A 27390-nucleotide genomic window follows, 5' to 3' on the forward strand; every position below is an offset into this window, starting at 1 on the left:
CTTTTCTGAATTGAACATTTAGAAACTTAACTACCACAAGATCACTGTCACCAACCAGAAGAACATCTTCTGACACTATAATCAAATCTAAAACTCTCTGACCTCGAGTTCCTTCTGTTTCATGCTGCTTGAAGAAGTTGTCTAACAACAGGTCAATAAATTCAATTTCATTCTTGTGAGATTTTACTGCTACTCAATTGTATGTTTGGATAATTAAAGTCCTCATTATGATTACTCATTTTACACCCACCATTTTTATTTGGTAATGCATTTGTTCATTACTAGCAACTGATTCATTAGGTCTTTAACAACACCCCCACTGTGTATTTGATCTTGTTGGCTGTATCTCAACACCACATGGCTTCAAACTCATTGCCACATGGAAAACCATTACTGGTATTGCAGTAATAGGTCTCATATCTAGCATTTAAGTCACCTGACATCATTCAACACTATCCCCCCTTTCCTCCTCTCCTGTCTATCCTTTCTAAAAATACTATACCCTTTAGTATGGCTGCTTCTGATAGCCAGGGTCTCACTAATGCAAACAATCTGAGGTCCCAACATATTCACCAAGGCAATCACTTTGTTTCTTATACTTCTAGCATTTGTGTATAGATATAAGTAGTATATATAAGTAATATAGTAATTATAATAATAATATAATATAGATATAAGTTACTGCATGCATTTTTGTATACTCTTCTCTGTGGTCTGCATTATAGAGATCTGCAAGTTTGGGGAAACTTGCAGATCTCTGTTCTTATCTAGTGCCTACCTTATGCAGACATCCTTGCACAATCTTGATAGTCTGAACTGGACAAACACACAATCGTTATGTCCTAATTTCTATGAGAATGTTCATTCCCATCATTAACACAGTTACTTAACATTGTCAGTCTTACACACAGATTATCATTGTTCCTCCCATCCTTATACTATACCATTTCATACCAATTACTAATTTCCCAAATGTGGGTCATTCCTTTTATACAAATACATTCTACTCTCAAACTCACTCCACACATCAAAAACTTGGATCTATTCCATCTACACAGTCTATGCATCGAATCATTTGCCATCCTAGCCCTCCTCCTTAATTCATATCTATCATATCTAGGTAATATACTTATGGTTTCCACTTTCTCACTCTTACTTCTTCCAACAATCCTTTCATATCCTCTCTCATACTACAATTACAATCCCTTTTGCTTTGTTTTTCTGTTTTACAACTGCTTGAGCTATATTTTTAATTTATGCTCCAGGAAAACTTGAAGTTATAATCCAGGCATCATGACAGAGTAACCATACCAAATATCATCCTTTTTTTTTTACAATTGACTTCATTGAGCTGATTTTTATTATGCACTAATTTATGGGATTCCATGGTTTGTTGTTTCTCATTTTGCTGGTTATTTTTCTCATCCTCCTTATGTTCCTTTAAATGCCACTTGCCTTTCTGTAATTAGCATGATATCTGTCTAATAATATGTTTTAACTTTGTTGAAAAGCCATATCAGTGCTTTCTTCAAGATATACCAATGTATATGCATTCATTTTCAGACAGATTTTTTAAAGTTTACAACTCTATATGACATAGAATTTTATACCAGCTAGTGTTGACTTTGGAAATTTCAGAACTTTCCTACAATATGTAGCGACAAATTAGTGATAAAACAACTAACAATCAATCTTCATTGAAATTCTATCAATGCCACAATGTCACGCTTTTTTGTAATATGTTCATTACTAATATAAACTGATTTTAAGCAAAACCTTTGCAGAACTAATAGACAATTTAATACAGCTTATCAATGGATTTCCTGTATCTTCAGCTTCATGGAATTACATGATTATCCAATGACATATATGATAAAGGCTAAGCTGTGGGCCCAAACAAATTATTACTAGTTTCTCTGTTGTTCCTTACTCTTATACCTGTTCCTTTGTGTGTGTGTGTTTTAATTCATTCTTTTGTAATATACTGATTCCTCAAAACCAACAGACAATACAGCTTACCAATGGAGTTCCTTTGTCTTCGGCTTTGTGTAATGCAGAATGATTTTCCAGTGGTAGAGATGATGGAGGTTGTGGACCAGAACGATATTGATGATTAGATGGAACTAAATCATTAGTATCAGGCTGTGAATCAGGAGCTTCAGGAGCTAACCAAAATTCAAGGTCAAGCTTAAAAAAAAACATTAAATTTGTTAATTGTAGAAAAAAACAAATGAAAAGAAGAGCATGATATATCTACCTTTTAATAAAATTTAAATTATTTTTATTTTTTTTCATTTATTTATTTTTCTTATTAGCTAAATGGAAAAGAACACGGAATATTCATTTTATGAATTGTGAAATGAAGCAAAAGTCTGGGCTTATTAATACATTTACACTGTTTCACATGTACAAGGGTGGTCTGAAATGTTCTTGGCCTAACAATGAAAAAACGAATTCATAATTTCAAAATTATTTTTATTTTTCAACATAATCTCCCTTAAGACTAATACATTTATTCCAGTGATGCTTCAGTGCCATTATCCTGTCCCTGTAGTGGTTCTCGGGAAGATCTGCAAAATACCCCTCTACAGCTGCAATCACCTCTTGATTCGAAGAAAAACGCTGACCAGCGAGGAAGACTTTTAGTTTTGGGAAGAGACAGAAGTCAGAGGGAGCCAAATCTGGGAAAGAGGGTGGATGTTCCAACAATTCATAGTGCAGATATCTTAATTTTCCCATTGCCAAAACACCTTTGTGGGCAGGTACATTGTCCTGATGAAAGATGATTTTTTCTTCTGCAAACTGGGTCTTTTCTTTGAACTTCGAATGAATTTCTTTTGGCTTTAAACTTTCTTTTACAAAGAATTTTATAACCACACAATACTCAATTTTTATCAATTTCAACGGATACAAACAACACTTTTGCTTCAGACAGCTGTATAAAACAAACTGCTTGATAGAATGACTTGCGATTTCACATGGATGCTTATGACAGATGTATCAACTTAGAAAAAAAAAAATCGTGCCAATAGTATTGCCATCTATGGTTGAAGCTGGGAACTTTTCAGACCACCCTCGTACAGTAAAGAGCTGAGACCGACATCTTCAATTTTGATATGAGGTTTAATGTTGCTTGTCTTCCTTTTCTTCATAATATGCATCCTTTCATAGAGCTGCAGGTAGATGGAGGGTTTGTATGTTTCCCTCAGCTGCTTGAAGAGAAACTGCATTGTGGAATACAGGCATGCCCACTTAGAAATGTATTCTGTGATGGGCGCTGTATTCTCTAATATGAGATCTTGAGCTGCAAGGATTTTATTTTCACTGCATATTGTGAAGACAGTTGCTAATGACAAAACAAAAATGTTTGTTTGGTACAACATAAAAATTATAAACAGGTGATGTCTGCGATGTATGAGCTGTTGTTTTCATTGCCTAATGGGAAATGGGATCCCAATCTCGCATTTCTCACAGAAGACCTCAGATCGGTAATCAAATCTGATTGGAGATATTCCATCTGTACTCAACACAGATGGAACAAATAACATCGGTCTGCATTCAAAGAAGTGAAGGACAGGGTACAAAGGATGTTCATTGCTCTCAAACACTTATCTTGCAATTAATGTATGTGGATGTGTTATTTCTTATCTCATACAAGTCCCAAGAACTTTCTTTGTCACAACTGGGATTATCATTTGTTCTGGTCTTAATTCTGGGTCAGGGTAAGACTAAATTTGTGGCAAAAATGAAAACAAACTGTCTTTTGTGATGAAAATGACCCCACTTCCAAGCAAGTAGAAAGATAGTCAATGGCCTGATATAAATGTCTCTGAACCTCATATTGCAAAAAAGAGCAAAAGAGGTTCAAGCAATCAACATATAGGGCACTGTTTATGAGAGAAGAAAGTTGCCATGTTACCGAGTCAACTCTGAATACAAATAGTGTGACAATTAAAAATAGAACCTTTTGATCCTACTAAGACTTGGAAGATTGTTGAAAGAGAGAGGTTTCCTAAAGACTAGAGTTGCATAGGTCTTTCAGTGTATAAACCAGACTTCTAAGCTGTGTCATATGCATTATTTATTTTATTTTTTTCCATATTAAAGAAAACCAGTATACCAAGCATTCATGTTTTAAGACCGCTTTAATAAATATTTTATCTGATTAAATTATCTAATAATGAATGATTTTAATGGAAACTAGATTGTGTCTTGGAAGGAAAAGATTACCATTCTCCATAAACCATAAAAGACAAGAATTAACCATTTTCCAAAGATGATGCATGTTCAAATGATAGAATTAGATGACAATTTGTTGGGATTTTCTGATCCTACCTCATTTTGGACAGGCAATAATAACTTCCCTTTGCCAAGAATTTGGAAATTTTGTTCTCACAAAACATTGTGTTGAAAATGAAGAGTAAATATACCTAATTTGTTATTATATCAGTAAATATTTTTTTGTTTTCTCTTCATTATCATTTTAATTTTTTTTTTTTAGGAGTATCCCTTTTTATGATATCATTGGCTTTTTACTCAATTTTTTTAGGGCATTATTGGTATTTTTCCATTATTGGCATTCATTGGTTTTTTACCATGAGCTCCGAAGACGACACTCAGTCAAAATGGTACACACCCCCGTTTACTCTCACCCTAATCTTGATTCATATTCTATCTTCCTTTCTCCTAAAAATATTCTATCGTTTACCTTCTTCCCAAAGAATTCACAGTTCGCCCTAAACCTGGGTTTTAAATTCACATACCTTTGTTTTATCTGCAATTCTCCCACATCTTTCTATCTCCACATCCCCCCCCCCCTTCCTTTCTGTTATACTTCAGCAGTGGTATATAAATGTTTATTGCTATAAGCCTCATGCTGCTTCCAAAGAAGAAAACCAAGAACATCCCCTACAAAGGTATGCCTAAAATTATTCCTTCCTTATAGTCATGTATTTATGTCTTTAAAATACCAATAATGCCAAAAAAATTGAGTAAAAAGCCAATGACATCATAAATAGAGGTACTCCTAAAGAAAAATAGGCAAAATAGCCATAACAATTAATATTAATTCAGCGGAGTAACATGGAAAATTTTCCAGAAATAATATCTATTTTAATTTTCAATTGTTTTCCTGTTAGCAAAGAATGAGTACCAGCACCCATTATTCCACAAACAGAAGTGCTGAGTAACAGGGCATAGTAACTGTAACAAGCGATGATCAAGGTCATCTTAGGATATACATGCACCAAGAGGTAAGTCAATGCAGCTTGCAATAAGCTTGCATATGCCAGCTTCTATATTAGTGTTGGATTTTGTGAAAATGGGATATATGGTTACCTATAAGGATGGCAACTCCTTTATGGGTGGATCCACATATCCTATCCACATGAATAAGAGTAAAATACTCATCATCATCATGTGTATCAAGGATTTAGGCCTAGCATGGCCTGTTGCGGTCTTACAAGTAATCGTTGAATCGTTTAAGAGGACGTCCTGGTTTTCTTTTTCCTAATGGCTTGTACTTTAAGGCTTGCTTTGGTAATCTTTCTGTTTTCATTCTCTTACCGTGTTCCATCCATTTATGTTTATATGTTTTAATTTTTTCTATTACTGGTTCTTGGTTTAATTCTTTCATAATTTCTTCGTTTCTTTTGTGATCAAACAGGGTATACTTTGCAGTTTTTCTCATAAACTTCATTTCTGCTGTTGTTAATCTTTGTTTGTCTTTTTGTTTTATTGTCCCGATTTCGCTTCCATACATTAAGACTGGTAGGACTAGTGTATTGTATACTTTTAGTCTCGTTTGTTTTTGAACTAGGTTTGGTTTAAATATAGACTTAATTACACCTGTTATTTTTAAATATTTTGCAATTTTTATGTTTATATCTTTTTCATTTTCATATGATCATACATCCTAGGAAGTTAGATGAATTCACCTGTTCTAAGATCTTGTTATCTATTACTATTTTAGTTCTTGCTGGATTTTGTCCTTTAAAGGCCATAGTTTTTGATTTTTCTGTTGATATTATCATACCATAATCTTTGGATATCTCATTTAGATCTAAAATAGCTTTCTGTAAGTTATCTTCAGAATTTGTAATTATTATTTGGTCATTGGCAAAAAGGAGAGTGTTTAAGTTTACTGCAAGAGAAAATTTAGTTCCTTGATGTAAATTTTTATTCCATTTTATTATTATTTCATTTAATAATAATGAAATATTATTAAATATTAGATAAAAAATATTAAATAAGTAGATATTAAAAAGAGTTGCTGAGAGGGGACATCCCTGTCAGACCCCTTGGTTTATCTCTCTCGTATATGATAGCTCATGATTTAATCTTATTTGTATTTGATTATTTTCATATATACTTGTGATAGCTTTTAGGATATATATTATTTGGCATTTGTCTTTCTTTTAATATGTTAAATAATATGTTTCTTTTAACTTTGTCAAATGTTTTTTCAAAGTCAATAAATGCAATATGTGTGTTTCTAAATTATATTCTCTTCTTTTCTCTATTATTAATTTTAGGCAAAAGGCCGGGTCTATACATGATCGCCCTTTTCTAAATCCATTCTGTACTTCTAAAATAAAGTTTTCGGAATATTTCATTAGTTTGCTATTTAAGATTCTGCTATATATTTTGTAACAGGAATTTAGTATTCTGATACCTCTATAGTTTTTAGGGTCATCTCTATTACCTTTTTTAAAGATAGAAATCACAATTGCTTTTTTCCATTCTATTGGGGGGATACCAGTCGAGTAAATTTTATTTAAAAATAATAAGAATCTTTCTTTGAATCTTGTTCCTGCGTATTTATATAGTTCTGAACCGCTTATCTTCTCCAGGTGATTTTCCGTTTCTTGTTTCTTTCAGGCTGATTTCTAATTCTTCTTTAGTTATTTCCTTTTCATTTTCGTTAATTGTTTGCAGTTGTCTTTTTTAAAGTATTTGTCTGTCCACAGTTCTGTGTAATAATTTAGAAATTCTTCTAATTTCAATTCCGTGTTTAATTTTATGTTTTCTTTGGTATCTGCATTTAAGTGTTTCAAAATCTTATATATACATTGGGTCTTATTTTATATAAATCATGTTCTAAATTAGAAACAAATTTGTTCCATGATTCTCTATGTGTTTTTCTGACTTCTCTTTTAGCTATGGCTCTTATTCTTTTATATTCTATTTCATCTTCTAATCTTTTACTGCTTAACCATTTGTGATAGGCTTCTTTTTTCTTTTTGATTATATCATCCCAGATTTTCAGTTTTTTCCTTTTATTGAATTTTTTGGCCTTTCCTAAGCTTTCATTTGCTGCTGCATTTAGTATCGTTTTTATATTAAGCCATTCTATTTCTATTTCTTCATTTTGTTTTATTTTATCTAGATATTGATTAATTCTTTGTTCATATAGCCATTGTACATCTGTGTCATTCAGTAGTCTAGTTTTATTAGCAAATGTTTCAATTTTTCTTTCTGTTCTTGTTACTTGTAGCCATTTAGGTGGTAATCTTAATTTTATTTTAACAAGGAAGTGGTCACTGTTTATTTCATATCCTCTGTGAACTCTAACATCTAGTGAAAATTTTGATGTATTTTCATTTAATATGAAGTAATCTAATATTGATTTCCATCCTCTTGCTGCCCAGGTATATTTATGTATGTCTTTATGTTTATAGAAGGAATTCATTATTTTTAGGTTATTATAACCTACAAAGTCAATCAATTTTTTACCATTCTAGTTTAGAGTATGTTCTCCATATATTCCTATATTATTAATATTTTCGTGTTTCCAATGCTTGCATTTAAGTCTCCTGCTAAAATTACATAATCATTTTTATTTATTTTATTATATATGTTTTGTAGCTGATTATAAAAATCAATATTATCCTGTTCTCTTCCTTCTTCTGGGGCATATAAACCAATTATTGTTAAATAGCCTCTATCTATTTTTATTCTAGCTCCTATTATTCTTTCATTCCATAATTTATAATGTTTAAACCATTTTGAAAGGGAGTTATGAATCCAAATCATGACTCCTGCTTGTGCTCTTTGGTCTCTGTCGACTCCACTGTATATCACATTAAAATTTTCAGTTCTTAATTCCTTTTAATTTCTTTTTTGTTTCAGTGATTACTGCTATTTTAAAATTTCTTTCATTTAATAATTGGTCTAATTCTATTTCTTTATATGCTATTCCTCTTACATTCCAGTTTGCTATGTGTATTATATTTTGTCATTTCCATTTTTGTTTTACCTTTTCCATTCCAGGGTCATTTCCCATAGATTCAATCCAATTATCTTTTTCTGTCAGCTTACAAGTAGGATTATGTTCTCCATGTCAGGGGACTAACCTGACAATGGAATAGTTCAGTGGTAGGGCTGCTACCTTAAGGCTTCTGAACTAGCCTTCTTCCAAATTTAAACCCGTAGGAGGAATAGAGTATATTGAAGGGGAAAGAGTAGATTATAGAAGAATTATAGTAAAGTTTATAGAGAGGGCATAGTTGTAAGGCCAGAAATGAAAAGACCCCATGGCCCTGGAGTACTCTAATAGCATAAGGATCATAAAATAAGAAGAGTTGGCTGATAAGGCCTTATAGGAAAGATTGAAGTAAGTGGATCTTCCTCAAAGTGGCCCTGTTGGTCCACGAGTCCTTATTCAGCATAGTCGGACCACCCCACCAGATACACACACACACACACACACACACACACACACACACACACACACACACACACACACACACACATGGTAGGCTCTCCTATCCGCCACCCAGGGGACACGCTCTCTAGGGGTTACAGTGTCCCCCGAGAGATAGTAAAATACTAAAATGCAGTATTCTCACTAGATATCAAATAAGTCTCTTGCAGGCAAAAAACACAGTGGCTTATACCTCAGTATGAGAGCCATGAAGTCATCAATATTTTGGTAGAGTCCAAAAAATTTTCACTGCAGAAAGGTAATAATGATTTATACCTCCCCTTCCTTTAAAAAGGTGTAGATAGCCACTGTCCATGTCTTCCTCCTAAAAAAAAAATACTTGGAATTATAAATTTGACCTCCTCTGTGAATTCACAAGTATCCATTCTTTGCTGGCATGTCTCAAGGCTATTGGACTTTAATTAGAAGTTCTGATCAGTTAGTTCTCTGCATTTTGCTTAGAGGATGTGTGGTGATGGTGGGGAGATTCTCTCTCTCTCCTTACAGTTATCCAGCTTTCGCTCTTAAATAATTCTTTATTAAGTCTTGAAGTCAACGACTTAAAACAATATTCAAGTGTACATAAGTTTTTTATGTTAATGATCAATAAAAGCACTTCTGACTTGGATAACAGGTAAATTCATTCAAATGGCCTGGTTGGTCAACAAGTTGGTGTTAACACATCTTATGTAATTCAGTCAAATGCATTCATTTAAAACACATCTTCGTGTTTATACTGAATGGTAATGATAAATCACAAGGATTTATTTCTGACTAAATCAATTAGTCGTAGGATTCACTTTACTTAAAATTTCATTTTTGCAGATACCTTATGTATTTCCATTATTGAATTAACCAAATCATCTGGTCTCTGTTCCTATTTTCACTCCATGTCAAGCTGAAAAATTCCCATAAATATCTTTGCCTGCAATTGCAATTGTTCAACTAAATGGTAAGCAGAAGCTAAGAGTGGTTACTACATTGTTGTTAGCAAAGCAAGATTTTTTATTTTTTTTTAAACCAAAACCGATGGGATTACTGTACATTTAATAAATTCAGTAAGCTAAATAAGTACCATTAAAATTATTACACATCAGGTTTCTAGAATGTACAATTTAATCAACAAACTTTTAATTTTTTTTTTTTTTTGAAAGTATATCATCTGTCACATATAAGGCAAATTCTGATGGTATGTAGTTACAAAACTAACTTTTCATATTGCTATTGCACAATTTTTTTTAAAAAAAACATCATAAATGTAAATTTTGATTATTCTTATAAATTTTAGCAAAGATTAAACAAATGATTACCTTGCATTTATGCTTTTTCTAACTTTTTTTTTTTAACGAAAGCAGAGACTTATGCATGTTTTTTTGTAGATTTTTTGTAATAAGCAGTACATCCTTCCTGTCATTATAAATGAATGGAAACACCGTGAAAACCAATTAATGATGAACCATACTGAAATACTAAATTTCATCAAATTCTTTCAATCAGTGTTACAATTGTGCAACAATGCAAAGCACACCTTTGAATAAAATTAAATTCTGTGTATGTTTGTAATGTTAAAATTAAAAAAGAGAGATGTACCTTCTGCTTTTCTGGTAAAGGTTCTTCACCCATTTCTTGGTCTATAATTTTGCTTTCAGAATCCATGCCATTCTGTTGTATATCATCTTTATCATAGTCAACTTCTTTCTTTTCTTCGTTTTCCACAACATTATCTTTATTTTTCTTGCTCTTTTCTTTCTGAAGTAAAAATAGTTAAGGCTTTTATATATTAAACTGAATTCAATTTTTTTTTTTCATAAGAAAGGAGAATATAATTTAAAGCCTGTTAACAAAATTTTAATTAAATTCAAAAACTTAAGCATTAACATGAAAGTAAAAACTTTCATGTTAATACTTTCTTTTTATCAAAACTAATACACACCAAATAATCAGAACACCATGTATCATGTGTGAGCAAGAGTGTAAGAGGAAAGAAAGAATATGTTGATACGTTTCTTCAGATGCATCTATCCATTATCACAATTGTTACCATTCAAGAATGCTTACACATTCTTGAATGGCAACAATGTCATAATATCTAATTTTTTCACATATACTACTAATTTAGTGTTTTGGCTAATTTCTCTCTTATTTCATACAGTTTTCTGTATGGATCAATATCAGTTATGAGATTTTTACTCTGCTCTTCTGATTTCGCAGGAATCACAGGGCAGTAGAATAAGTGGTCATCAGCAAACTTTATGAAGACAATTCTATAATTCAAATTGATAATTTGAATCATTAATTCATGAATAATACTAAAAATTCTACCCAAGTATTATTATTATTGATATATAATTTAAAACAAGCCTACAGTATACTTTGAACTGTAGTTCAAATGAAATTTATATGAACCAAAACGGGCTGTGGGATTTGAACCATTAGCCCACTGGCTGGATAGCAGGTAAGGTAAACCACTCAGCTAACCAGGCCAACAGAGAATGCTGAATGTTGTAGTTAATGAAAGTTCTGAGAATTTAATAAGCCTGTAATTTTGATCTGTTTTGGAAATTATTACAAAAGTGAGAGAAATTATAGTAATGTAATTAAACTGGGATAATGGATCAAAACTTGGGTCTCTTACCTAAACTGGAGAACGGACAGACATGCTATTATCTACATCTGAATATTTCTTCCTTTCATTAAGTTATAGTGATGCCCCATCAAAAATTTTTAATTTTTTTTGCATGGGATGGATAAATATACCTGTCAGCGATTATGTTTGAGTGTTGGAAAACTCTGATGCATATGCAGTGAGCAATTTTATTTAAACCAGAAAACAAAAAATCAGTCCATATAACCAGGTGAGTTAACCCGTTTAATGCACTAACCTAGTGCATTAACTGGGTTAACCAGTTTTTTCCAACCCATGATGGGAAGATAGCAGGCTATCTTCCCATCACACCCTATTCAATTCCTCTGATAAACTCCAACAGCAGCAGTAATAAGGTATATAAACACAACATAATGTAGGTGTTGGTTGTGGCATATAATTTCTCATCAAGTGTAATTTAGGTGTTGGTTATTATCCACATTGGTTTTTAATGGTATTTACTCACAATACAATATCAGTAGGGTTTTTTCCGCCAGTTTATCTGGCGTTTTTCATCCCGCAAACAGGCCCCGTGAACATACACCTCTACAGTCAAAAATATATATCCCACAGCGGCAGACCAGGCGACGGGTCGGTTGGGAGTAGTACTAACAGGTAGTCGCATCTAAGTAACACGCGGACCCTGCATAGGAAGCGGGAATAACGTGAAGAAGAAGAAGAAGAAGACTCACAATACAATATCAGAATAGAAAATATGAATTTATTACACGTCAGTATTTTGTTGGATTTAAACCTACAGCCTCAAAGCACAAAACACTATAGTGTTTAGTCAGTCTGCAGAGCACTTGCAAAGATGTCGACTGAAATTTTGAATTGTGGGAAAAAATGACCTTGGCAATAAAAAATGGAAACAAAATATTGAAAAGGGGTGTTTAAGGGTCAAAGCTGTATAACTGAGAGGAGATCTCCAGATAACATTTAAAGGAATGCGGAGAACCGACCAGGGCTTCTGATCTTATGTCCAATCCTCACCTTCTCGTGGTGCACCCTGTTGGGTATCTATCTAAATACTGAACGAATGATTTAGCTAAACAAATTGTATTCCTATTGGTTAAACCAAAATACAAAATGATTGTACAACATGACAAAATTTCATGCCGGCTGGGTCGTCGCCCGGTTAAACAAGGCCCCCGTTGTTTTCGCCAGGGAACCAGGGCGAACAGCGAAAAGTCAGTTACTGGAACAAATCTGAAAACACACCCCAACACAACATCACCGGCGTTAAAGATTGGAACTATCAACATAAGAACCCTGAATGGCAAAGAAATGGAGCTAGCGGAGGAATTAGATAAGTACCAGATCGACATAATAGGGGTGACTGAAACAAAAAAGATAAAAACTGGTGACATCTTTCTGAGTAATATATACAAAATGTTATATTCAGGCAATGACAATCAAGGAAAAGAAGGAGTAGCCATAGTAATCAACAATAAATACGAGACTCATCTTCTTGAATGGCAGGCAGTGTCAAGCAGAGTGATTTGAGCAAATATCAGAATGGGGAACTGGACAATGAGACTTATTTGTGCCTATGGTCCCACAGAAGGTTCTACTAAGGTAGAAGTGAAGGAATTTTTTTGAGGCTCTAGAGAAAGCTACTGACACAACGAAAAAGGAAAAGTTTGTCCTTATTGGGGATCTAAATAGCAGAGTAGGAAATGATTGTCAGACATACAAAAATATTTTGGGAAAATTTGGAGAAAAGAGCAAAGCTAATAATAACGGCAAATACCTGTTGGATTTCTGCTCAGGACATGGACTGGTTATTACTAACGCCATGTTCCAACATAAAAATTTGCACAAATTCACATGGAGAGAAGAGGCAAGGAATAAGAAAAGTCTCATTGACTATGTTATTGTTGATAGTGATGTTTTCTCTCTGGTGCAGAACACCAGAGCGTACAGAGATTTGAAATTGGAAGTGATCACTATTTAGTCTTGAGCAGGATAAAATTGAATTTCGTATTGAAAAGAATGACATGTAATAAAGTTTTAAAGCGAATAAAAGTTGAGCAGCTCTCAGATGTGAACTGTAGACTAAAATACACAAAGATTATTGAAGGAAAAATGAAAGAGTTTAAGAACAGGAACCAAACCTTGGAGATTCACTGCAAGCCTTGAAGAAAACCCTGATTGATTCAGCTAGATAGGCATGTGGTGAAGTTATCTGCAAGGATAGAAAAATTAAAACTCCATGGTGGACAAAGAAAATTAAAGAGGCAGTGAAGGAAAAGAAGAAAGCATATCAAAGGTTCCTGGCAAATAAGTCAGCTTGTGCTTTTAGAGAATACAGAGACAAATGTAAGAAAGCTAAACAGTGTGTAAAACTAGCTAAACAAAAGTCATGGGAAGCCTTTGGCAAGAACATAGAAAATAAATATCAAGAAGGTGGCAAAATATTCTGGAGGATGTTGAAGAAGCTTAGGAATTGAGGAAAGAGTGCTGTAAAAGGAGTTAGAGATGATAAAGGTGAACTGAAAACGGGAGAAAAAGGTATCCTTGTTTGAAAATTATTCGTTATTCGAAGTAATTCGTTTGAAAATTTGCTAAATGAAACAAGCAGTGATGACAGCACAGTGATAAAAAATACTGACCAGGCATGCAGTCAGGAATACATATCCATACTTGAAGTAGAAAAAGATATCAAAGGCTTGAAATGTGGAAAGGCAGCAGGAAGTGATGATATTCGACCAGAAATGCTGAAGTATGGTGGTATAAGAGTCTTACAGTGGCTGCACTGCATAGTTCAGAATGCCTGCACAGAGGGACGAATTACCAATGATTGGAGTAGAGCTCTCATAGTACCTACATATAAAAAGGGAAATAAAACTGAATGTGAAAATTACAGAGGTATATCCCTATTGAGTGTTCCTGGTAAGATATATGCAAGTATACTTGAGAAACAGTTGAGAAGAATTGTGGAAGAAAAGCTTGGTGAAGAAAAAGATGGATTCAGACAAAATAGAGGGTGTCAGGATCAGATCTTAACTTTACGACAAATAGTCGAGAAAGCATGGGAATATAACAAAGGCCTGTATTTAAGTTTTGTCGATTTGGAAAAGGCATATGACAGGTGCCAAGAGAGAAGCTATTCAATATGCTACAGTTATATGGTATCAATGGGGCATTATATCAAGCAATACTTAGTCTTTATTTCAGTTGTAAGTCAGCAGTTAGAATTGAAGGAAGTACTGGAAGATGGTTTAATGTTAAATCTGGTGTAAGACAAGGATGTACATTACCCCTCTGTTATTCATTATCTATATGGATCACATTATGAAGGAAAGTGGTATTAAACATGATATCAAAATTGGAGATGCTAATGTCAGCTCTTTGCTTTATGCGGATGATGTTATACTTCTAAATAAATCCTCTACAAATCTGCAAGATTCTCTGACTAAATTGAATAACTGTTGTAATAGCTATGGTATGAAGGTCAGCAATAAAAAGACAAAGACAATGAAAATAGGCAGAATCATTGAAAATGTCATCTGTGTTGTGAATGGAGAACCTGTGGAACAAGTAAAACATTTCATCTACTTAGGCACGATTTTTAGTGAAGATGGTAAATCATCATCATCATCAAATTCCTGCCATGTACCCTCAAGGGGTGTACAGGATATGATAGTACTACATGAAAAAAATTACATCATTACTAACTTCCTATTTACAATTTTCCTCCAAATCAGTCTGTTACTTGTCAAGGCTTCAACATTATCAGATCTTATATTTCTATCATCTAAGGCACTTTGTACCGTATCAATCCACCTATATCTTGGTCTTCCTCTGGGTTGTTATGCTGCCAACCTGGCAGAGAACACTTGTTTTGCTAATCTTTCTTCGCCCATTCTGTTTAAGTGACCATACCACCTGAGATTAGCTCTGCTAATGCATTCCTGGATGTTGACAATGTCAAGTTCTTTCCTAACATCCTCGTTTTTAATATGATATTGCCGTCGATGCATCTGTTCATGCCTCTAATCTTTCTCAGGACTCTCATATCTGCTGTCTCTAGTCATTGGTCAAGTGTTTTACTTCTGACCCAGCTCTCAGATCCATAAGTTAAAACTGGTTTGAACACTGTCTTGTATACAGCTAATTTAGTGTTCCGACTAATTTCTCTCTTATTCCAAATGAATTTATTCAATTGACTTCCTACCATACCAGCTTCACTGATTTTGTTGTCTATTTCTATATTTAATTTACCATCTTCAGTAAAAATCTTGCCTAAGTAGCTGAAATGTTTCACTTGGTCCATAGGTGCTCCATTCACAACACAGTTGATATTTTCAATGAATATGCCTGTTTTCATTGTCTTTGTCTTTTTATTGCTGACCTTCATACTGTATCTATTACAACAGCTATTCAATTTAGTCAGAGAATCTTGCAGACTTGTAGCGGATTTATTTAGAAGTATAACATCATCCTCATAAAGCAAAGAGCTGACATTAGCATCTCCAATTCTGATATCATGTTTAATACCACTTTCCTTCATAATGTGATCCATATAGATAATGAATTACAGTGGGGATAATGTACATCCTGTCTCACACCAGATTTAACATTAAACCATCTTCCTGTACTTCCTTCAATTTTAACTGCTGACTTACAACTCAAATAAAGACTAAGTATTGCTTGATATAATGTCCCATTGACACCATATAACTGTAGCGTATTGAATAGCTTCTCTCTTGGCACCTTGTCATATGCTTTTTCCAAATCGACAAAACTTAAATACAGATCTTTGTTATATTCCCATGCTTTCTCGACTATTTGTCGTAAAGTGAAGATCTGATCCTGACAGCCTCTATTTGGCCTGAATCCAGCTTGTTCTTCACCAAGCTTTTCTTCCACAATTCTTCTCAAACGTTTCTCAAGTATACTTACATAGATCTTGCCAGGAACACTCAGTAGGGAAATACCTCTGTAATTCTCACATTCAGTTTTATTTCCCTTTTTATATATGAGTACTATGAGAGCTCTACTCCAATCATCGGGAATTCGTCCCTCTGTCCAGGATTTCTAAACTATGCAGTGCAGCCACTGTAAGACTCTTACACCTCAGCATTTCTGGTCAAATATCATCTACTCCTGCTGTCTTTCCACATTTCAAGCCTTTGATGGCTTTTTCTACTTCAAGTATGGATACGTATTCCTGACTGTATGCCTGGTCAGTGTTTTTTTTTTTTACCACAGTGCTGTCATCACTACTTGTTTCATATCACCTTTATCATCTCTAACTCCTTTTACAGCACTCTTTCCTCCATTCCTAAGCTTCTTCAATAGCCTCCAGAATATTTTGCCACCGTCTTGATATTATTTTCTATTTCTTGCCAAAGTCCTCCCATGACTTTTGTTTAGCTAGTTTTATTCAGTGTTCAGCTTTCTTACATTTGTCGCTGAATTCTCTAAGAGCACAAGCTGACTTATTTGCCAGGAACCTTTGATATGCTTTCTTCTTTTCCTTCACCGCCTCTTTAACTTCCTGTGTCCACCAGAGAGTTCTGATTTTTTTATCCTTGCAGACAACCTCACCACATGCCTCTCTGGCAGAATCAATCAATGTTTTCTTCAGAGTTTGCCTCTGATTCTCCAAGGTTTGATTCCTGTTCAAAAATTGTTATTTTTTCTTCGATAATCTTTGTGTATTTTAGTCTACAGTTCACATCTGAGAGCTGCTCAACTTTTATTCGCTTTAAAACTTTCTTACATGTTATTCTTTTCAGTATGAAATTCAATTTTATCCTGCTCAAGACTAAATAGTGATCACTTCCAATTTCAAATCCTCTGTACACTCTGGTGTCCTGCACCAGGGAGAAAACATCACTATCAACAATAACATAGTCAATGAGACTTTTCTTATTCCTTGCATCTTCTCTCCATGTGAATTTGTGCACACTTTTATGTTGGAACATGGTGTTAGTAATAACCAGTCCATGACCTGAGCAGAAATTCATCAGTTATTTGCCATTATTATTAGATTTGCTCTTTTCTCCAAATTTTCCCAAAAAAGTTTTGTATATCTCACAATCATTTCCTGCTCTACAATTTAGATCCCCAACAAGGACTAACTTTTCCTTTTTCACTGTGTCAGTTGCTTTTTCTAAAGCCTCAAAAAATTCCTCCACTTCTACCTTAGTAGAGTCTTCTGTGGGACAATAGGCACAAATAAGTCTCTTTGTCCAGTTCCCCATTCTCATATTTATCCACATTACTCTACTTGAGATTGGCTGCCATTCAAGAAGATTAGCCTCGTATTTTGTGATGAATACTATGGCTACTCCTTCTTTTCCTTGATTGTCATTACCTGAATATAACATTTTGTATTTATTGCTCAGAAAGATCTCACCAGTTTTGGTCTTTTTTGTTTCAGTCACCCCTATTATGTCGATCTGGTACTTATCTAATTCCTCAGCTAGCTCCGTTTCTTTGCCATTCAGGCTTCTTATGTTAATAGTGCCGATCTTTTACTCTGGTGATGTTGAGTTGGGGTTGGTTTTCAAAATAAAAAATGATGGTACGACAAGATGGTAAATTAAATATGGAAATAGACAACAGAATCAACAAAGTTGGTATGGTAGGAAGCCAACTGAATAAATTCATATGGAATAAGAGAGAAATTAGTCGGAACACTAAATTAGCTGTATACAAGATGTTTTTCAATTTTAACGTTTTAACTTATGGATCTGAGAGCTGGGTCTGAAGTAAAACACTTCTCCTAAGACTAGAGACCGCAGATATGAGAGTCTTGAGATAGATTAGCAGCGTGAACAGATGGCATCAATCGCAATATGATATTAAAAACGAGAATATTAGGGAAGAACTTGACATCGTCAGCATCCAGGAATGCGTTAGCAGAGCTAATCTCAGGTGGTATGGTCACTTAAACAGAATGGACGACGAAAGATTAGCAAAATAAGTGTTCTCTGCCAAGTTGGCAGCAAAACGACCCAGAGAAAGACCAAGATATAGGTGGATCGATACGGTACAAAGTGCCTTAGACGATAGAAATAAGGCACTTTGTACCTTTGTACTGTTACTGACAAGTAACAGACTGATTTGGAAGAAAATTGTAGATAGGAAGTTAGTAATGATGTACATTTTTCATGGAGCAGGAATTTGATGATGATGAATATTGAAAAAGGGGAAAAAATGACATATTTCTGACAAGTGCTTTTTTTTTTTGCTCCAGGATGCCAATTTGAATCAAATGTTTGTTGTTGGATTTAAATCCAACTATTTAAATATTTGCATGTTCATCTAGATGTACCCAACATTCTTACACAAGTTTAACCTCCTGGAGTCAATATAGCCTTCTAAACAAAAATGTGGAACTTAAACAGTTACAGCTGACTGATCTTGTGGGGTCTAATGGCTGTTATAATAGATAGTTTACTATAGTGCATTTTCAAAAAACTATTCTAAAGGAAATTCACAACTATCCATTATAAAGATGATAAGAGAGTAGATGACATGTCATCAAGGATGCTGATGATATATATAACTTTGCAGGCAGGGAACAATACCACTCGATGTTGTGGTTTTGTTGAATGTGCAAGTATACAAAAATTGAGAAAAAAGATTTCTTTCACTGATCACCTGAACAAACCTTAGTTCGGTACATTCAAGAGAACATAAACTAAATTTATCCCAAGACATGAGTTATGTTTAATTAAAATTTAAAACTAACTGCTGGGTGTTTTTGTACTTTAAATTGATTTCCTTAATATAAACTGAAAAAATGTATAAAATTATGTTCAAGTTTGCTAACATAATTCATTATGCACTATTCCAAGAAAGATTTTATATATCATTACTATCTTCAGAAGTACAGGAAAAGAATAGTCATACCATAGTTTCTCCTCTAATATCATAAATACTGTTTTTGTATACTGTTCAAAGTTTTCAGGGACAGCATCTATCTTTCAGGAATAAACCGATGTCACTGACTGTAGAAATCTATGGTTTTTCGGTTATATTCCTCAATGAATCCCATGAAATATAATTAAAATTTTGCTTTTTTCCAAAACACTTGAATGATTTCAGCAGAAGTGAATATTAATCAACATGTTACCAGTTAACTGATTATTAAACATACCTTTCTCTCTCTTCGCTCTTTATTTCTTTTACTTTTATCTTTTCTAAGTTTTTTCCTTCTTCTTTCATCTGGTTCTAGATCTTCCATAATATCAGGATTGTGATGAGTTCTAACTGGAAGTTGTTCTTCATCCCGAAGAGGCCTGTAATTAAATGATTTAACATTCAGAAATTTATACTTCAGGAAGTTAAGTATCTTTTAAGATAGATTTCTAATTGCAAAGTAACTATTTTTTATTATGTTAAATTATCATCAAGATAAACATTACAACGTTATTCATAACCTTGGAATTGTTTATTACGCTAAAGCAACTAAGGCTATGAGGAAATATTTTCTCTGTTAAATACAGATGTCCATTTTTAGGGTAAAAATCATCAACAAAAGCAATACACGTTTGGTGAAATGTATGGAAATGCATCATGATAGTTACTTTGGACATCAATTATTCATAAATTCCCATTAACATTTGATTTTTCCATTTTTGTAATGAGAGATTTTGCAACTAAATTTATAAATAATTATGCACTGAGTTTTGAATAATCCATTTTTGAATAAAAGAAAAAAAAAATTACATAGGCAAAGTGGATACTAGATCCAACATTATTTCAAAGCCGAATATTTGTAGAAGCTACGAAAGTTTTGTAAGTTGACCTGAGAGCTTATGAAAATACAATCCTCAGCAAGAAGGTCCCTTAGCTTGCACTACTTAACATTGGCACTGCGCAAACGTCCATATATTTGCCTTTTATTGGTGCATTTTTTAAGATTTCACTGGCATGATAGCTGTTTCGAACTAGTTACTAATCTTCAGGGGGTGCTTAAGGGTCAAAGCTGTAAAACTGAGAGGAGACCTCCACATAGCCTTTAAAGGAATGTGGAGAACCGACCAGGGCTTTTGAGCTAATGTCCAATCCTCACCTTTTTGTGGTGCACCGTATTGGGTATCTACTTGGATACTGAACGAACAAGGATGGGCTGGCAATTTGGGATTTAGCCGACCAAATTGTATTCCTATTGGTTAAATCAAAATACAAAATGATGGTACAACATGACAAAATTTCTTGCCGGCTGGAACGTTGCCCGGTTGAACAAGGTCCCCGTTGTTTTCGCCAGGGAACAGGGCAAACAGCGAAAAGTCAGCTACTGGAACAAATCTGAAAACACACCCCAACTCAACATCACCAGAGTTAAAGATCGGCACTATCAACATAAAAAGCCCGAATGGCCAAGAAATGGAGCTAGCTGAGGAATTAGATAAGTACCAGATCGACATAATAGGGGTGACTGAAACAAAAAAAGACAAAAACTGGTGAGATTTTTCTGAGCAATAAATGCAAAATGTTATATTCAGGCAATGACAATCAAGGAAAAGAAGAAGTAGCCAAAGTAATCAACAAAAAATATGAGACTCATCTTCTTGAATGGCAGGCAGTGTCAAGTAGAGTGATTTGGGCAAATATCAGAATGGGGAACTGGACAATGAGACTTATTTGTGCCTATGGTCCCACAGAAGGTTCTACTAAGGTCGAAGTGGATGAATTTTTTGAGGCTCTAGAGAAAGCTACTGACACAATGAAAAAGGAAAAGTTGGTCCTTGTTGGGGATCTAAATAGCAGAGTAGGAAATGATTGTCAGACATACAAAAATATTTTGGGAAAATTTGGAGAAAAGAGCAAAGCTAATAATAATGGCAAACACCTGTTGGATTTCTGTTCAGGACATGGACTGGTTATTACTAACACCATGTTTCAACAGAGAAGAGGCAAGGAATAAGAAAAGTCTCATTAACTATGTTATTGTTGATAGTGATGTTTTCTCCGTGATGCAGGACACCAGAGCGTACAGAGGATTTGAAATTGGAAGTGATCACTATTTAGTCTTGAGCAGGATAAAATTGAATTTCATACTGAAAAGAATAACATGTAAGGAAGTTTTAAAGCGAATAAAACTTGAGCAGCTCTCAGATGTGAACTGTAGATTAAAACACAAAGATTATTGAAGGAAAAATGAAAGAGTTTAAGAACAGGAACCAAACCTTGGAGATTCAGTGGCAAGCTTTGAAGAAAACCCTGATTGATTCAGCTAGATAGGCATGTGGTGAAGTTATCTGCAAGGATAGAAAAATTAAAACTCCATGGTGGACAAAGAAAATTAAAGAGGCAGTGAAGGAAAAGAAGAAAGCATATCAAAGGTTCCTGGCAAATAAGTCAGCTTGTGCTTTTAGAGAATACAGAGACAAATGTAAGAAAGCTAAACAGTGTGTAAAACTAGCTAAACAAAAGTCATGGGAAGCCTTTGGCAAGAACATAGAAAATAAATATCAAGAAGGTGGCAAAATATTGTGGAGGATGTTGAAGAAGCTTAGGAATTGAGGAAAGAGTGCTGTAAAAGGAGTTAGAGATGATAAAGGTGAAATGAAAATGGGAGAAAAAGATATCCTTGAAGTATGGAGTAATTACTTTGAAAATTTGCTAAATGAAACAAGCAGTGATGACAGCACAGTGATAAAAAAAACTGACCAGGCATGCAGTCAGGAATACTTATCCATACTTGAAGTAGAAAAAGCCATCAAAGGTTTGAAATGTGGAAAAGGCAGCAGGAGTAGATGATAATCGACCAGAAATGCTGAAGTATGGTGGTATAAAAGTCTTACAGTGACTGCACTGCATAGTTCAGAATGCCTGGACAGAGGGACGAATTCCCAATGATTGGAGTAGAGCTCTCATAGTACCTATATATAAAAAGGGAAATAAAACTGAATGTGAAAATTACAGAGGTATATCCCTATTGAGTGTTCCTGGTAAGATATATGCATGTATACTTGCATATATCTTACCAGGAAGAAACGGTTGAGAAGAATTGTTGAAGAAAAGCTTGGTGAAGAACAAGCTGGATTCAGGCGAAATAGAGGCTGTCAGAATCAGATCTTCACTTTATGACAAATAGTGGAGAAATCATGGGAATATAACAAAGATCTGTATTTACGTTTTGTCGATTTGGAAAAGGCATATGACAAGAGAGAAGCTATTCAATACGCTACAGTTATATGGTGTCAATGGGGCATTATATCAAGCAATACTTAGTCTTTATTTGAGTTGTAAGTCAGCAGTTAGAATTGAAGGAAGTACATGAAGATGGTTTAATGTTAAATCTGGTGTGAACAAGGATGTACATTATCCCCTCTGTTATTCATTATCTACATGGATCACATTATGAAGGAAAGTGGTATTAAACATATCAGAATTGAAGATGTTAATGTCAGCTCTTTGCTTAATGCGGACGATGTTATACTTCTAAATAAATCCGCTACATGTCTGCATGATTCTCTGACTAAATTGAATAACTGTTGTAACAGATATGGTATGAAGGTCAGCAATAAAAAGACAAAGACAATGAAAATAGGCAAAATCATTGAAAATATCAACTGTGTTGTAAATGGAGAACCTGTGGAACAAGTAAAACATTTCGGCTACTTAGGCACGATTTTTAGTGAAGATGGTAAATTAAATATAGAAATAGACAACAGAATCAACAAAGCTGTTATGGTAGGAAGTCAACTGAATAAATTCATATGGAATAAGAGAGAAATTAGTCAGAACACTAAATTAGCTGTATACAAGACAGTGTTCAAACCAGTTTTAACTTATGGATCTGAGAGCTGGGTCTGAAGTAAAACACTTCACCAAAGACTAGAGACCGCAGATATGAGAGTCTTGAGATAGATTAGCGGCGTGAACAGATGGCATCAATGGCAATATGATATTAAAAACGAGAATATTAGGAAAGAACTTGACACTGTCAGCATCCAGGAATGCGTTAGCAGAGCTTGTCTCAGGTGGTTCACTTAAACAGAACAGGAGGGGAAAGATTAGCAAAACAAGTGTTCTCTGCCAAGTTGGCAGGAAAACGATCCAGAGTAAGACCATGATATAGGTGGATTGATACAGTACAAAGTGCCTTAGACGATAGAAATATAAGATCTGGTAATGTTGGAGTCTTGACAAGTAACAGACTCATTTGGAGGAAAATTGTAGATAGGAAATTAGTAATGATGTAAATTTTCATGTAGTACTATCATATCCTGTACACCCCTTGAGGGTACATGGCAGGAATTTGATGATGATGATAGTTGTCTTCAGAGATCAGGCAGAAACCTTAAGAGAGCAAAAACTCTCATTCAGTACTAAGGAAACTGAAATGTCAGAGAAATGTATTTTTCATAAGTGAAGCTGTCAGGCCAGTGAAACCATAAAAAATATAAGGTTGGAATTACCCAAGGGGTCACTACATTCACTGTGTATTTGGAAGGGTCATTGGTTGAGAAAGAGATCTAGGGTGTTTTAGGAGTAGTTTGGGTTATCTGGTATTCTCATTTGCATGTGAACAATTTGTGCAAGGTCATTAGTGATGGCAAATATTTCAGCATCTCTGCCTGCAAAAATCTGTGCAACTGGAGGAGGAAAGCCAGTTGGTATTGTGGACATTAAAATCTCCTAGGAAGATGATTTCACTTTTAGGAGAGTGAAACTGGAGAAAATCAATTTTTAAGGAGAGAAAATTAAAAAAGCTCAGAGTGGCTGGCAGAATTAGGAGAGCAATAGAGACAGCAAATGAATTTGACTAAGCAGGGATGGCATGTTTTTAACCAAAGGTCAAAGTTGGGCGATTCTAGGTTAGGTGCTTTCATGCAAGCTATGTCAGAGTGGACATGCACAGATGCCACCCTCGGGTCAAAAGGAGTTAAAGAGTGTGTAGTTTGGAAGGGTGAGATGGACAGTGCTGGGGGGAGGTGAGATTTGGGTTTCTGCTAAAAAGAATAGGTGGAGTTTGGTGGACTGAAAATGGTAGTGGACACTATTAAGGTTGGAGTTGAGGCCATGGATGTTAGTGAAGTGGATGTGCAAGGTTCTGTGGGGCATATATTTGACTGCAAAGGTCTTGCACAATTCCTATGCAGTGCCTGCATACTGGTCTCCATCATGGCTGCTAGTGGTGTCACTTGATTTTTGCACTAATTTAACTTGTTTGTTTGTTTGATGATTCAACTGTTGTTTCCATTATGCCGTTTTTCTTCAAGTTGTCTTCAAAGCCAATATTCAACTCAGAGAGTCTTAACTCATGTGTCAAGGACACCTGCCTCCAATCACGCATGTGTGCTTGACCTGACTTAACATTTGCCCAGAGGGAACAAGGATTTTGCAACCATCCAATTTGTAGGATCTTTCTTTAACTTTGTTCTTTTGAAAGCCAATATTCAACTCAGAGAGTCTTAACTCATGTGTCAAGGACACTTGCCTCCAAATCGCGCATGTGCATTGCCTCTGGGCAAATGTTAAGTCAGGTCAAGCACACATGCGCGATCAGAGGCAAGTGTCCTTGACACGAGTTAAGGCTCTCTAAGTTGAATATTGGCTTTCAAAAGAACAAAGTTAAAGAAAGATCCTACAAATTGGATGGGTGCAAAATGCAACAAATGAAGAACTGTATAGCAAAGTAAACTGCAAAGAGAACCTAATGCAGAAAATAATTCAAAGGAGACAGACCATGATGTTTAGTACAATGGACATTATAAACAGAAGAGGATGGCCAAGGCAAGAGTGGGTAGATGATATATGAAGGAGTGGTGTAGAAAGAGTTTGCAGGATTTGAGTTACCTGGTAATGGGTGCAGAGAAATGACAAAGGATGGTAAAACATCAGACACTAACAGACATTGGAACTATGGGAACAGATGATATATGTTTCTTTTTGTAAATTAAAGATTTTTGTTTTGGTTAGAAGGTGTCTGAAAACTCAATCTCCTAATGGGTTAAATAGGTTAATTTAAGAGGTTAAGTTACATAAGAGATATCCTGAGATACATATCAGTGTGCAAGTGAGTTGTACTTTAGTTCAGATGCTTTCTTTTTATTCTGAAGTTCAGAGTTAAATCACTCAAAGTGGAGGGAGTAATTTACTAAGATTACAACTTATAGAATCACATGCACAAGAAAGAAAAAAAAAGTAAAACTTCCTCACTCACCCAAACATATACATTTTACACAAGTGTAAGCATACAAAGTTTGCATGTGAAATATCTTCACAACTAGGCTACTTGAACATATGACATGTACACCAACCAAACTTGATGGATATGTTATATGCCCAGACTTAATGGGTTTTGTAACAATAATATATTTGAAATGGATGGTAGGACTTTGCATGGAGGTATCTTCCAATGTGCTTAGTTTTCTATACTGTTTTCTATATTGAGATCCCGCTGATGAGACCTCAATAAAGGTCGAAACCAGTCTGGGTAGTGACCTTTTCCCATAATGCAAAACAACAATATTCATGTCTGCAAAGAGGTGCTTTGCATTATGGAATACTAAGGCAAGTGATGTGAAGTCAATATCACCTTTACCACGAGTTCTCCCAATTCTGAAAATACTTTAGGTGCAAACTTTGTTTGCTTATGCTTGGATAAAGGATTAAACCAAATATATAATTTCTTGGTATCTTTATAATTAATTTATAGTATAACCAAGTGGAAAAACTTTCAACAACAACTTAAGACCTTTTCAACTGGCCTGAGGACACTATGAAACTTCTAGAGATCATCTAATTCCCAGAATTTATGAAGTTTCAAAGTTCACAAGCAAAACCTACCTTATGGTCCATGTATTCACTCACTAATCTTTTCTCTACTCTTATTGAGTAGAGAAAAGTATAGAAAAGGTAGTCTCACTTATTGAGCAAGATGGATACCAATATTCATCTCACAGGAACATCACTAAGTTTGTTTTGTTTGGTGAACTGTAGTGGTGTCTAAAATAGGTAAGGATCCATTGTTTTCTAATTTGATAGTGAACCTCATGTGGGATGAATGTCATTAAGATGCACAACAAAGATTAGTAATTATATTGAAAAGTCAGGCCATATGATGAACACATCATCCTCATCCACGTAGCCAGAGTTTAGGTCATAATTTGTAATTCCTCAGAGTTTGTTTTTCAAATGACTCCATCAACAGGCTGGAGGTAGAAAAAATAGTGGACCCATGGCTAAGCCTTTCCTCTATGTGAAATTGGAAAATGTAGTTGATGCAGTGTTCAAATAACATCAAAATGTCCAGTGGAAATAGTTCTTGTAGTAGTAGTCTTACCATCTCTATTTGAGGTACAGTGGTGAACAAGTTGATAATGTTCAGGCTTTCTAGTAGATCAGATGGTTCTGTTACAAAATCCGTCATTTTTTCAATAGTGTGTGTATGCTGTTTCTTATATAGGTATCCATCTTGCCTGATAACTGGGACTACCAGCTGTATAATCAACTATGGACCACAAGGTAGGTTTGGCTTGCGAATCTCTTGGAACTCCAAAAATTCTGAGAATTAGATAATGTCTAGATGTTTCTTAGTGTCCTCAGGCCAGTTGGCAAGGTCTTAAGTTGTTGGTTGTGTCAAGTGGTCACAGTGAAGTAGACTGTAGGTGCTGGTGTCATTAAGTAAGTTTTACATTTTTTTAAAATACTCTTCCATGTTCATGGCTACTGTAGAATTACTTTGTCAACTTTTAATACTATAATGTTCCTGTCATGTATTTTCTAAAGCATAGACCACTCAATTTTTGAGATATTTCTGTATGGCTGTTTGGCTTTGAGAAGTATGGCTGCTGTTTGGATGCAGTTACATTGCAGCACCTTTTGGTAATTTTCTTAGACTCTTCTCCACATTACAATGACATCAACTTTGAGGGGTTTCTTTTATTTTTTTATTTTATTTATTTATTTATTTTTTAAATTTCACTCTCTTGGTGAAGTGCATTATAATATACATGAAACTAGTAGTAGGTTTAAATAAAATAACTCCTCAACAAACAGTCTTTGTGTGGAATATATATGATGGACTTAAACATTCAACAATTACAAAGTATCTGCAATACAG

At 34.6% G+C, this 27390-nt stretch overlaps 1 protein-coding gene across 3 annotated transcripts in view; it reads right to left on the bottom strand.

Moving 5' to 3' along the window:
* g (adaptor-related protein complex 3, delta 1 subunit-like garnet) overlaps window positions 1-27390 on the bottom strand; it is a 563264-nt gene that overhangs the window by 140360 nt on the left and 395514 nt on the right. For all 3 annotated transcript variants that reach the window (XM_090410782.1, XM_090410781.1, XM_090410783.1), the window contains 3 exons: window positions 19468-19609; window positions 10295-10453; window positions 2020-2187 (listed from right to left, as the gene is read on the bottom strand). In XM_090410782.1, the coding sequence (XP_090266908.1) occupies window positions 2020-2187; window positions 10295-10453; window positions 19468-19609 (469 nt within the window). The remainder of the gene's footprint in view (window positions 1-2019; window positions 2188-10294; window positions 10454-19467; window positions 19610-27390) is intronic.

This window comes from Typopeltis vanoorti, chromosome 20 (genome assembly GCF_054136105.1).
Source record: "Typopeltis vanoorti isolate ZY-2024b chromosome 20, IOZ_Tvanoo_1.0, whole genome shotgun sequence".
Classification (NCBI taxonomy): domain Eukaryota; kingdom Metazoa; phylum Arthropoda; class Arachnida; order Uropygi; family Thelyphonidae; genus Typopeltis; species Typopeltis vanoorti.